Source organism: Etheostoma spectabile, chromosome 9 (genome assembly GCF_008692095.1).
Source record: "Etheostoma spectabile isolate EspeVRDwgs_2016 chromosome 9, UIUC_Espe_1.0, whole genome shotgun sequence".
Taxonomy (NCBI): domain Eukaryota; kingdom Metazoa; phylum Chordata; class Actinopteri; order Perciformes; family Percidae; genus Etheostoma; species Etheostoma spectabile.
This window is the reverse complement of record NC_045741.1, coordinates 3,141,428-3,154,216: the sequence shown is the minus strand read 5'-3', so window position 1 is coordinate 3,154,216 and position 12,789 is coordinate 3,141,428. Positions and strand designations below refer to the sequence as shown.

General features: G+C 42.0%; 1 protein-coding gene across 1 annotated transcript in view; it reads right to left on the bottom strand.

The window, feature by feature from the left end:
* Positions 1 to 316: 316 nt before the first annotated feature.
* lrrc52 (leucine rich repeat containing 52) overlaps positions 317 to 12,789 on the bottom strand; it is an 18,655-nt gene continuing 6,182 nt past the window's right edge. The window contains exon 2 of the mRNA XM_032525103.1: positions 317 to 1,471. Coding sequence (XP_032380994.1) covers positions 1,125 to 1,471 — 347 coding nt within the window. The 3' untranslated portion in view covers positions 317 to 1,124. The remainder of the gene's footprint in view (positions 1,472 to 12,789) is intronic.

The following is a 12,789-nucleotide window of genomic DNA, read 5'->3' as shown; positions in this document are numbered from 1 at the left end:
TGGAGAATTTGTGCCAGCCGCTATTTATCTCGGCGCACCTAACATTAAAGTGGTGGCTGGAAACGTGTTGATTTGCATTGTCTTTTGCTGATTTTCAGTTTAATGTTTGCAAAACATCTGGAAGGTAGTCAAAAGGTGTGCGTTGTTGCATCAGAGACCACGCCCAACAGTGATGTCACAGGTTACACCCAAGAGTACACTTCTACATCACTGAAGAAAAGTAAAAACTACTGGCTGCAGGAAAACCAAGATTTTCAGGGGGTGTTAAGGTGCTCTTTAAAAATAGCAGTGAGTTCTAGAAGTTCATTCTCAGTTGTTGTTTTTTACATTCAAAACATTTGGTCATTTCCCAAACAGTTTTTGGACAGATTCTGTCTATAGGAGACAACAGTGACTGTTCTATGTCAAGTGATTTGCCTTAAGGCATTCATGAAAATCACATCTTAATACCAAAATATACTAGTTCTCCTTTTTAGTGGCGCAAACATAAGGCATCACTCTCTTCGTGACCCCGAATACCTTCTTTTATGTGTTAATGTACTGTGTGTGTGTCGCTCACATCACACATCTTGTTATAATCATTTACACAATGTTACTCAAGAGCACTTCACATAGTATGCAGTTACATCCGCCCACTCAGAGAAACCAGCAGCTCCGTAGAGTATCTGTGCTGAGTGTGTGTGCGTGGGTGCGCGTGTGTGTGTGTGTGTGTGTATGTGTGTGTGTGTGTGTGTGTGTGTGTGTATGTAGGTTATTGCTCTCAATAATCTCAGAGGTCATTCTGTACTCCTGAAGTAAAGGCATAGCTATCCTTATTGCTGTCTCTGTCTGTCTCTCTTTCTTTCACACACACACACACACACACACACACACACACACACACACACACACACACACACACACACACACACACACACACACACACACACACACACTTTCTGTCCAATATGGTGAAGAGCATATTGCAATATCTAAATCTGTAATAAAGAGAGACAGTCAGGTCTTGGTTCATTGCAGAGCCTTTGGTCTCAGAGTGGTCTCATCACCTCTGGTTCTTCCCTCTTTGTCTTTTATCCTCTGCTGGTCTCATGTCATCCCTCCTCATGTTGTTTTACATCAGTCTGTCACACCTGCATGCCAGACTTGCTTAGATCCCCGTTCCCCTGGTTTCCCCCTCCTCCTCCTCCTCCTCCACATCCTCCTCCGCCCATCCCTCCCCTCTCCTCCTCGTCATCGCTGTCCATGTCCTCACTCTTCCTTTTGCTGTAGCGCTCATACAGCACCATGAGCACGCCCATCACCCAGGCCGACACCGTGCCAGCCGAGAAGATGACGAAGCCAATGGCGATGAAGAAGAGGTAGTCCCAGTAGCCCAGGCCTTGGTGGCAGTCCGTCCGCAGCTGCATGCCGACCTCCGCCATCCGCTGGCCCGCCAGCTCTGGGGGACTGTGGCAAACTGTCTGGCCCTCGTCTGGAGGTGAAGGAGAGAGAGAGGAAGGAGGGAAAGAAGATAAAGAGAGGGTCGAGGAGTAAGGAGAGAGGAGATTAATGAGGAAAGATTCAGAATAAAAGAGAACAGCGGCAGAGAATAATCAGTATATATGGTTGAAGATGAAGGGAAGAGTATCGGGAGACAAGGGAAAAAAGGTTTAACTACTCTAGAGACAAAGGTGTGTAAAAAAAAAAGCCAGGACACACACGCACACACACACACACACACACATACACACACACACACACACACACACACACACACACTCTCACACACACCGTTAACAATGCAGTGATAACCTTTGAGATAAATGATCCCAAGAGACACTATAGATTTTCTCTTGGTAATGTAGGTTTTTAGTGTCTAGGACATAGCAACATTATTATGCTGCACACACACACAGGCTCACACACATGCACAGAAAGGTGACTTGACTGCAAAGCTCTGACACAACAACCCTCACGTCCCCTCATGCACAACCTTATACACAAATAACCAATCACTCGGCAGCAGCTGAGAAATACGAAGAGGATTGTTTTCCCTGACAAAACATCTGCTGTTCATAATGAGGAATATGATAATCAGCCGGGGAAACTTCAGACCACATGGGGAGGCAGAAACACTACAAGCCTTTGGAATACTGTAAAGTGTTTGTTTATGCCCTTCTGACGTTTCCCTGCAGAAGCCGGTCCGTATTCAGCGTCTCGCTTAAGAAGCTTATCATGCCCTGCTGCATGTTTTCATTCTGCTCCAGTGACTTTGCAGTATTACCATGTACAGTACAGTAGCCTCGCTTATATTAATTAGTATGAATGCAGAGTGTTACAAAGAGAAGAGAGCGTGCTCTGCTCTGTATCTAATGGTTTAATCAGAGGTAAGAGGAGAGCAGGATACAGTATGCGCTGTTTCTCATTGGCTCGTCTGACTTTATATCTCGTTTCAAGCTAATTCTTATGCTCCTCTGCTCCCACCCTACCTGCATGCTTAATTGCACTTGCACTCCGCAATTAGAGACATTCTTTTTTCAAGCTGGGAACAATGCAAGAGATGATAGAGAGAGGCCAACAGGCGGACAGAAAAAATGGAAGAAAGACTGGAGGAACAATTTGGAAATATTTGCACAGAGTTGGAAAGAGTACAGAAATATTCGACCATCCGGTCCATCATTCACTGCAGGTTGGTTCCGGGGGCACAACATTGTTTGTTTTTCAAAAGATAAGTATAAGGTTGTGATTTAAAATGCACAATACTTTAAAAAAAAAACATACTTAAGTAAAAGTACAGGTACAGATTTTTAAAAGTACAGAAGTAGAGAAAAAACCTGGTTACTTTCCACCTCTGTATTTGCATGAAGACATACTCAAAGGAAGGGGCGGATGCAGGGAGTCTGACCTCAGAAGATGAGAGAGGAGGGACAGGAGAGGACTGTATCTGGCTGCAGTCCTGTCCGCTGATTGATTATTGCTGTTAACAATGTTAATCAAATCGCACTCATCTACCTATCAAGCCAAAGGTCTGAACATGTAAAGCGAGAGGGGGGAGGATATATATATGATCTATACTTCTCAGACTACTTGCCAGGGCTTCGTAAGCAGTTTATGAAAAGCAGGAGCTGGAAGTTGTGGAATGATTATTAAACCAAGGACTCAGAGCCGAGTTTGGTATCTCTACATAAACTACCCATAACACAAATTTCATTATAGCGTTTCAAAAATTACGATTCCATTAGAATAGTTTCTTTAAAGGAATCGTTTGGAATCATTTAGAGGAGTTGGTTTCAAATCCGATCATCGCTTTCTAATTTAATATGCGCAAGTTTTGGTTTCTGAAGCGTTCAGGCTTCATTTTACATTAAAAAAGCCCTTTAAAACTCCAAACCACCATTGAATCAAAATATAACTTTCCTCATATTTAAGAAAATAGCCATGTGACCTGTTTAAACTCCACCCCCTCAAGAATCGGAATCGAAAAGAACCGGAATCAAAAGGAAGAATCGGAATTGGAATCGGAATTGTTAAAATCCAAATGATGACAACCCTACGCATGGCTAAAACAACCTTTGAGTGTACACATTCCACCAAAACAAGTTCCTTCCCAAGTCTATTTTCCAGCGGTACCGTGGCTCCGTCCGGCACTTGGCACCTCCAAAGACGATGGTGATTGGTTTTAAAGAAATGCCAATAAACCAGAGCATGTTTTTCTCCCATCCCAGAATGCTGTGCGGACAAGCCAGACCTTCTTCTACGGTGCTGTGGAGGAAGGTCTGGCCATGCGAGACTGCCTGAGAAGTTACAACAGGTCAGGATTATGCACACCGTCGACAGAATTACAGCGAGTGGACCAGGTGGCTGTTTTAGTGTGTGTATGCATGTGTGTTGTGTGTTTCTTTGAAAGCTTTGCCTTTCCAGGCAGAAAATAGCAGGTGGTATTAGGCTATTGAGTAAGCAGGGAACATTATGCAAGTTGTTATGGTGACTAGTGATGTGAAGATTACTGAGTAACACTTTACAATAAGGTACACAAAAAATAGGTAGTTAATGATTTAACAAATTATTAGTTACTGTTTTTCAGACTGGTAGGAACTGTTTTTTGAATGAGTAACAAATGGTTAGTTAATGATTAGTTACTCATAAAAAACAGTAAATAACAGTCTGAAAAAGTCATTAATTGATCATCAACTACCTGTTTTTTTGTGTACCTTATCGTAAAATGTTACCCAGTAATCTTAGCACATCACTAGTCACCAAAGTGTTACTGCTTACTATACAGTTATTCACTATGTAACACACTCAGCAGACATGCTATCTTTTTAACTCGGTAGGAAGGACTGTCACTCCCTGATGTAAGTTGAGTGCAGATTTGAGTTGCGCATTCATCACTTTGCGAGTAGCATACAAGATGCTAATGAGAGACTTTTGTAATGTCAATACAGTAAAAATGGACCCACTTAAAGATGTTCGTTGACTGCTGGCTACAAGCTAGCAATCAAACACAACAAAGGCTGTCACTGGAATGGTGTTTTGAGCTAACGTTAGCAATCAAACAATCATAGATAGCTCAAACGTTTTTGAAATGATTCCCATCTTTTGTTATTGTCTGTAATGAGAAAAGTTTATCATTTCATGGATTTCACAAATTTCAGTATGACATGTTATGCCGTAAACCGTTTAAATCTGAACATGCGCGACTCAAATCTGCACTTGACTTACATCGGGGAGTGACAAGGACATGCAGATTGTAGAGACTTCCCCAAACTGTCACTTTCTATTCTCCCTCTCCAGGGGCCTCATTTATCAAACCTCTTACGCAAGGAAATGTAGCGTGAAGCAGAGTAAAATTAGCGGTTGCAACGTTGAGCAACCTTTTGACCATGTGTGTGATTGTGTGTAACGCTTCCAAGGTTGTGTAGACTGCGTTTTAGTGACCTCAGATGGTAACACGAAATATCACATGGATAAAGTACCCTGGACGCAGAGAAATAATGGTCAACCAAATCCACAAACTGCTAAATTATACACATGTAGCCTATTATCATGAAGCAGTTAAGCTTCCAAAATGGGACTCGTGGGTGATAGTGATAGTGGCTCTTTTGTTTCTCCTTTTTGGAAACGAGTACTCAAAAGTATTGTAGAGTGGTTGCATGAATCACTGGCACAATCTCCCCAGCTGTGTATCCAAATAAGAAATTAGACTGAAACGGCTTTATTGACGCTTAAAGGATTGTTCTCCACCATTGGAAGAGACAATGTGCTGCCACAGTTTTGTTGTCTTTATGTTGTTATTTTGTACGTTTTGTCCTATTTGATTCGTCTATTTATGTGCTGAGTACATTGTTGTCTTTTTAAGGGTATATAGGGTGGGTCAAACCATCAGCAATGAAGAAGGAACTCTGCTGAGTTCAATGACACCTCACACAAGACTCCACCTCCAAACAGTTCAAAATCTATGAAAGGGGGTGTGACCTAAGTACACGGGCGTGGTTAAAGTATAGGGGGTGGCTTAGTATCACATGTAGACCACACATGTAAATCGGATGATGTCTGTCACATGATGATTTCCTGTTGCCAGTTGCATGTTTGTCATATGATGATTTCCTGTTGCCCGTTGCCTGTTCCTATGACCAAAAGTCAATTTTGGCCTTTAAATGTCTTCACGCCTGGACCCTTGTCATACGTGAGGCACAATGTGACAATGTACTAAGTTACAACAACTTCTTCATTCATTAATAAATGCTCAAAATGGCCGCCATGCCCACACCGTTTTAATAACTTTTCATCGTTAAGGTTTTAACATGACACAGACCACATTTGAAGTCCATCGAATGAAATCTCTAAGAGGAGTTTGTTAAAGTATAACACCATGACTTTTTGGCCTACTTCAATTGGACAATGTGCAAAATGGTCATCCCGCCACGGCCATGCCCTATGACGAAAAGTTTTTTTTAAAATAATTTTTCATCTTTTACAGCTTAAGATGGTACAGACCAAATTTGAAGTTGATTGGATGAAATCTTTAGGAGGATTTGTTAAAGTACAACATGTGGAAATGGCTATAATTTCAATAATTTCAAGCTTTCAATCTAAAATGGCGGACTTCCTGTTGGGGTTAAGGTATGGCTCCAATGAGCTTTAATGTACGTCTTGACATGATACATACTGCATGTGTACCAAGTTTTGTTAATCTACGTTAAACATCCTGCAGGGGCAGTTAATGTTAAATCAAATGTTCACCAGACTTGATCCGGCCGCCAATTTTGGTGAGTCTTTGAGAATGTTAAGCCCCTCAAAAAGGAAGAAGAAAGGAAAGGAAAGGAAAGGAAAGGAAGAATTACGTCAGTTTCAATAGGGCCTTCACCGCTGTAGGCGCTTGGGCCCTAATGAGCTTCATTATGCCTTTCTCTTTATATTTCTCTCACAACTCCATTTATGTTTTCTCTTTGTCTTCCCCTGTCTCCCAGACCCATCAGTTCTGTCCCTCGGTCACTATCTGTCACCGTCTGTGACGGTCTGGGCTGGCTGTAGCTGATCTGCTCTGTCTCATTACCCTGCCAAGCTTGCCTCAGGACAGGTGTGTGGATTTTATTTCTTGTGTATGTGTGTGTGCAGTGAGGCTGCTGTATTTTACCTCTTACAATATAGCTGGATGCTGGAGCAGTGAGTTACAATCAGTGAGTGTGCAAACACACCGCAGCAAACAAGGCCCTCAGGGTGTTTGGTTCTCGTCTGTCCCTCCTCAGCCAATGTTTCCTGCCCCTTGCAACAATTCAGACTTTGTACACAGTGCTTGGCAGTGTGTTACAGCTGTCTGGTCTTGTCTCAAAGAAAAGCGGAATAAAAGCCAGGACAAATCTCTAAAACAACTTTCAACCAGAGTTGGTCAAGTGTAGTTGAAGTAAGTAAACCATTTTTAAGCCTAGGTGAAACCTGTCTCTTACCCAAAGGATGTTTTTCCTCTTGTCATTGTTGTCCTTGAGACAATTTCTCTGAAAGATCCTTTTTTGGCCTTCACTCACAGTTGTCCCAAACTGATCATCTTGAAAACTATTAAGGACATTTAAGGCCAATATTTTATTGATGTGTAGTATATTAAGCCAGATTAATTTCTCAATCCTCACTTTTCACTTTGCCTCTTAGTGTCCATATTCTGAAAAAAAAATCACTTTTTTTTCTAGGATTTGGGGTGTTATTTTGTGTCTCTGGTGCTTCAACACACATAGAAACTTGTAAAAAAAAAAAAAAACTATCCATGCTATTTTCACTGAGATACGGTTTCTGAATGTCCTCTGCCTTCAGTCTCAGGGTGAGCTGCTCAAAATCTGCAAGGCTTTCTACATCACTAGCCGAGACGAGGTGGCTAATCATAGCACATGCTAGCTTGTTCTCATTGGCAAAACACTGCTACAACACACACTAGTTGACCATAATCTCCAAAAGAACTACTTCCATGTCCCTGTCCCTGTTCTGCAGGTATTCCACAAGTGGCCCTCGTCTAGAAGAAGTCTTCCAGCTAATCCTGCCTTGGACTGACTAAAGTTGGAGAAAGAGTTATCTAGCTGATGGGATCCAACCTAGCTACTGAGCATGTGTGACTCCCAACAAAGATAGTATAGAAGTGAGATGTCTCACTCTGTAGCTAAAAGAGGGACCAAAACACACAGGGTGAAAACAGGATCTGCACCAGTGTGCAGTACAACAAAAATATGGTGTTTAAAAAAAAAAAACTATTCTGGTACAACCTCAAAATACAATTATTAAACTGAGAATGAGCATAGTATTTAAAATCTTTAAAAACATTTACATGACTTGAGTATAGCAAGCCATTTCTATTAGAGGAGTCAGTGCCGCAGACATCTTCTTAAAGCTAGCCTTATGCTGCATTTGTGTGTTGTTGTAATAAGCTATTGCTACAGTAGCACAAGTGGTGAAAAAAAGTCATAAAAACAGCAAACTGACTCACTTTGCTAACATTAGCTAACATTAGCCACCATACGCTAATGGTCATGTGTCATGGTGGTCAGAGGGGGATTGTGTTATCTCTTTAAAAGTGACCTAGTCTCTCTTCACTGTATTGTTACTGAAACTTAGGCTGCACCAAGTGCAGTTCAAGTGTTTGAGCTTTGCAGCTGCATTATGTGTGCAAACACAAATGTCAGATTACAAGTATTGGCAGATAATATGTAAGTAATAATAATTACCAAACACAAGGGAGAAAAAGACCTCTGAATTGCACATTGTAAATCTATTTTTCCCTTTGCCACCAAACATTTGCAGCTGCATTTTTAGAGAGAATTCACAATCAGAGATAAGAGAAAATAATTTGTGCTAAACACTGAAGAACACAGGGAAAAGTGGCAGCCGGGATGATTCAATCTCCGTTCAGTCTCTCTCCACCGTCTGTTTCTCTGTCACTCATCTCATTATTCAGGCTGGGAATCATTCAGACATCATTTTGGCAAAAAGCCATTTTCAGTGTTTTTCTTCGCCCTCATTTCTTTCTCTGAATCTTGTCTTCAATAATGTAGGCCTTAGCACTTTTTTCTAATAACACTCCTGCATTGTAAGGTAAAATTTAAAAAAAAATCCAAAATAATGGATACACAGTAACACACAATAATTGTACACAGAAAAGCTGTACTCGACATTCAGAAAATAATTAGAGCAGCAAACACATATTTGCTATGTAAAGATTAGAGAGTAATGGCGTCCTGGGCAGAGAATCAAGTCACACTGCCCAGTGTGTGAGTTGCAATCTGAGCTCCACTGTCGTTTTGACAACTGCTGTGGCCCTGAAAAAACATAGGTATTTCACATATTGGGGAACGGTCTGAGAGCAGTGTGGCCCGCTGTTTTTTCTTTTAGTATTTTGAGTACAGCCACTTTAATAAGAATCCCAGAGTTCTGTGTTTCAACTAACACGGCTGGAAAAGCTCTACTAAGATGTTCTTTTGTGTGGCTGCTTATGAGGCACTTATTCCAAGATGTTATCTGATTTAAAAGAATGTCATATTGAAAATCGATCTTTAAAATGTTTTTAAAAGAGCCCAAACGTCTGGATTCAGAGTTTCGAACGGTGTCTGTGCCAGTGCAGTGCTGCTTGCCAACTTGAGAAAATAAAGTATCTTTATTTCAACTGGCCTTGGCCCTTATCCTATTCAATATGTCTAAAGAGAATTAAAATACTCATAAACATCCTTTAGGTCTCTGCGCGTGCAGCACTAATATTATCACTCTGTAGAAACCAAAGCAAATGGAGACGAGGGCCTCAGACACTAAACTTAAGGACACGTTCAGGTTAGAGTGTGTATGCATGTATTAGAGTAAGGAACTCAGAGAGAAGGTGGAAGGCAGAGATAAACGTCTGTCCTCTTTGTTGCCGCAGTGTAGCTTAAATTGTGCAGAGTAATTCCAGCAGTTTCAGGACAGCGCTGCAGCCTTGAAGAATTCACACTTTTCTCCATGCATGCTGCACTGCAGTTTCCATATTCCTCCACCTTAAACAAGCGCTGGCTGGAAAATGCTGCAGCAGAAGACGGATACAAGTTGGCGCCCACTCTGACCTCTTATGATGAGACACTTTGCTCTAAACATAAATCTTTGGCAACACATTTCTTCTCTTAGTTTCTGTCAGACTGGAGTTGGACAAGATGTCACTGTTTTCTTGTCCTCCCACAGCAGGACAAGACGCAGAGCATGTCCTCACCGGGCTAAGATCCATCAGTGCATGATGTCACTGTGTTATGGTAATATTACCAGGGTGGTCATCAGGGATGTCAGTGTGACACAGTGTGGGTCTTGCCATAAAGCTCTGCGGCACTGTTACACACCACAGGCCAGGGGTTATAAGGACAGAAATAGTCCTCAAGGAAATAAACTTCAGTAATCGGAGGAGTATACACCCTCTCAGATACAGGGGAACAAATATCAGAGGTTACAAACACTCAAACACTACAAAAGCAGAGCTTTCCAAGAAATGTGAATTGGGACGTTTTCTTTCTACTATATCTCAAAGGGAAAAGAAACAGTACGCAATCCGACGAGCAAAAGTGTGGGTATTTGTGTGTGTGCATACATTTGTGTGTGTGAGATGCTCTATGAGTCGCTGCCACCGCAGCGGTGTGATAAGGTCTCCGTGTCAACTCATCAGCTGGATGGTTTCCAAGCTCAGCACTGACACACTGACAGAGAGCAGGGCTCATCACCTCCCTGGAGGAGGGGCTAGTGTGTAGGGGAGAGACGCCGCTGACAAACAAACCCTGACTCTTTTATGAACTTCACTCTGTTTTCCTCCAACTCTGCCGCTCAACACATTAAAGAGCAACGAGCCGCAGAATAACAATCATTTCTCAGGCTTTCCGGACTACAACGTGAATGCAAACACATCCACAGACGCCTGCAGTCTACACAGTAGTAAAAAAAAAACTGGGTTGAATTTATGCGTTTCATGCACGTGCATGCGTGGAGGCTACACGGTATGTTCACGTTAAACAATGATGATGAAGACCAGAGTGGTGAGTTATTAACCTGGGAGTTAAAGAGCATGTCCTGTGAACTGGGAACAGAGCTATTTATAAGCAGATTAATTATGCCAATGCATATGGTAATCAGTATGGTTGTGGTCTTATGTAGCGGGGGAGGAGGATGAGGCTATAGACAGAGAAGGAGGTCAAGCACCACTACTGTGCAGGCGCTCTGCAGCTGACCTTGACCTCTGACCTTCTGGGAAAGTTAGCTACTGAAAATCGGATCTGGGATATTAGCTATGAATACACGTGATCATAATGGGCATTTATGTCCCAATAAGTACAGATTTGTTGTTTTGCAGGTCAGAAGACGACCGGAAGTCGAGGTTACAACTGTTAGGTCTGCGTGAAAAACCCAGCCCTCTCATTTATGAATTTATTGAATGGAGACAGCTGGGATCCCAATGCACATAGCTCCAGCAGAACAACTTATTAACAGCAAAAAAGTTGAAGTTGAAGTTGGCTCAACTTTTGCCCCTGCGTTACATCATCCGGCAAGGCACTGCATTGGCCAATCAAATACATGTAAGCGCATGTTATTGGTAGATTCACCAGAATGGTGTATTTCTGCGACGGCCACATGGTTAGGACACCTTGGCCTCACTTCTTAATGCACAGGGTACACGCAGGGCATCCTCTGAGGGGGTAGTCAGGTGACGTAGTATAGACCCTATCACAATGTTTGTTTATAATAACTTAAGGGTCACATTCAGCCCCCACAAAACATAGAAACACGTTTTTTTTTAAATGAAAAGGGGGTACGTATCTCAAAGCCCGTTGCACTCCGTTACACACTGTTAAACTGTTAGAACAGTCTAGAACTGTTGGGTCCTTGTAAATTCTGGAGTGTGGTCTAGACCTACTCTATCTGTAAAGTGTCTCGAGATAACTGTTGTTATGAATTGATACTATAAATAAAATAAAATACAATAAAATAAAACCAGGAAACTGCAGCAAAACGGTGCACATTGAGATTGAACGTGCCCCTGGGTACACTGCATTTACAGGGTATAGTGCTTTTCTGGTCTAAGCGACCACTGAAAGCACTTTTCAACACAAGCATTCACCCATTCACATACACACGTGGCAGAGGCTGCCAAACAAGGTGGCACCTGCTCATCAGGAGCAATGAACATTCACATGCACACACACACACACACACGCACACACACACACACACACACCCCGATTGGCACAGACATCGGGAGCAATTAGGGGTTCAGTATCTAAGTAGAATGCAGGGGGCAGAGATCTAACTACTTTTTCTTCAAGTTTTGTTTAGTTTAGATATGAGATTTGGGCTGGTTATACGATAAAGGCTGGTTACCCTTATTTTGCTTTGCCTATCTTACCTTTCCAAAAATAAAAACATTTCAATTTCTTTTTTTTTACTATTTGCATTTGTATTCTATGGGTTTTTATCTGTATGGATTGTCTTCTTTTAAGGATATTTTGTTATATTAGCTCATGTGATTATTGCCTTGGGTGTTGTTACAGCCTGCATGTCAGTAAAAACATGCTGTTGGTTCATGTTGGTCCATGACTGAAATGTAATATACTCAATGCTGCAGCGTGCAGAGCTCTACCTTCTCTTTCACAGGATGTGCTTTTTCTATACACCCATCTACCAGATGTATATTAGTCAAATATAGATATTAAAATAAATTGTTGAAAGAATGGTTGTACTGTGTGAGATGGACATCTTATAAACTCAAGCACATTCTAAAGACGACTGCTTTCACTGGAAGCCTGTGATTTAAGATGTGAGACTTTTTAGGCCCCTCCTCTAACAGCGCCGTTTAGCCAGCTAAACGCATCATACAGGGGTTGGCTAAGACTAAGAATAGCTGACCTTTTCTTCATCACATCCACTAGGGCTGAATAACACACGCCTTCTGATTCCGTTCCTCTCAAATATGGCATTAGTCAGATTACCACCATCCTCCTTTTCATCATTTCTCCAAATGATCCCCTCTTCCTCTGGCGGAGGATGAGTGCAGAGAGAGAGTGAAGGTCAGATAGCAACAGCTCTCTCTCTCTTTCTCTCTCTCTCTGTCCTCTTCCCTCTATCACTCTCCTTATCATTCTTCCTCTCTTTATCACCTCCCACTTTTCATTCCCACTCGGGCACGTTTAGCATGGATTCTCCCTGCAGCCTTTATCACTCCATTTTCCTCTTCTTTTTCTACGTCCTTCCATTTCTCTCAATTGCTCTCTCCTCTTCGCACTCTTTTCTAATTTTATTCTCTTGGCTCGCATAATGGTTGGACGCACGCAC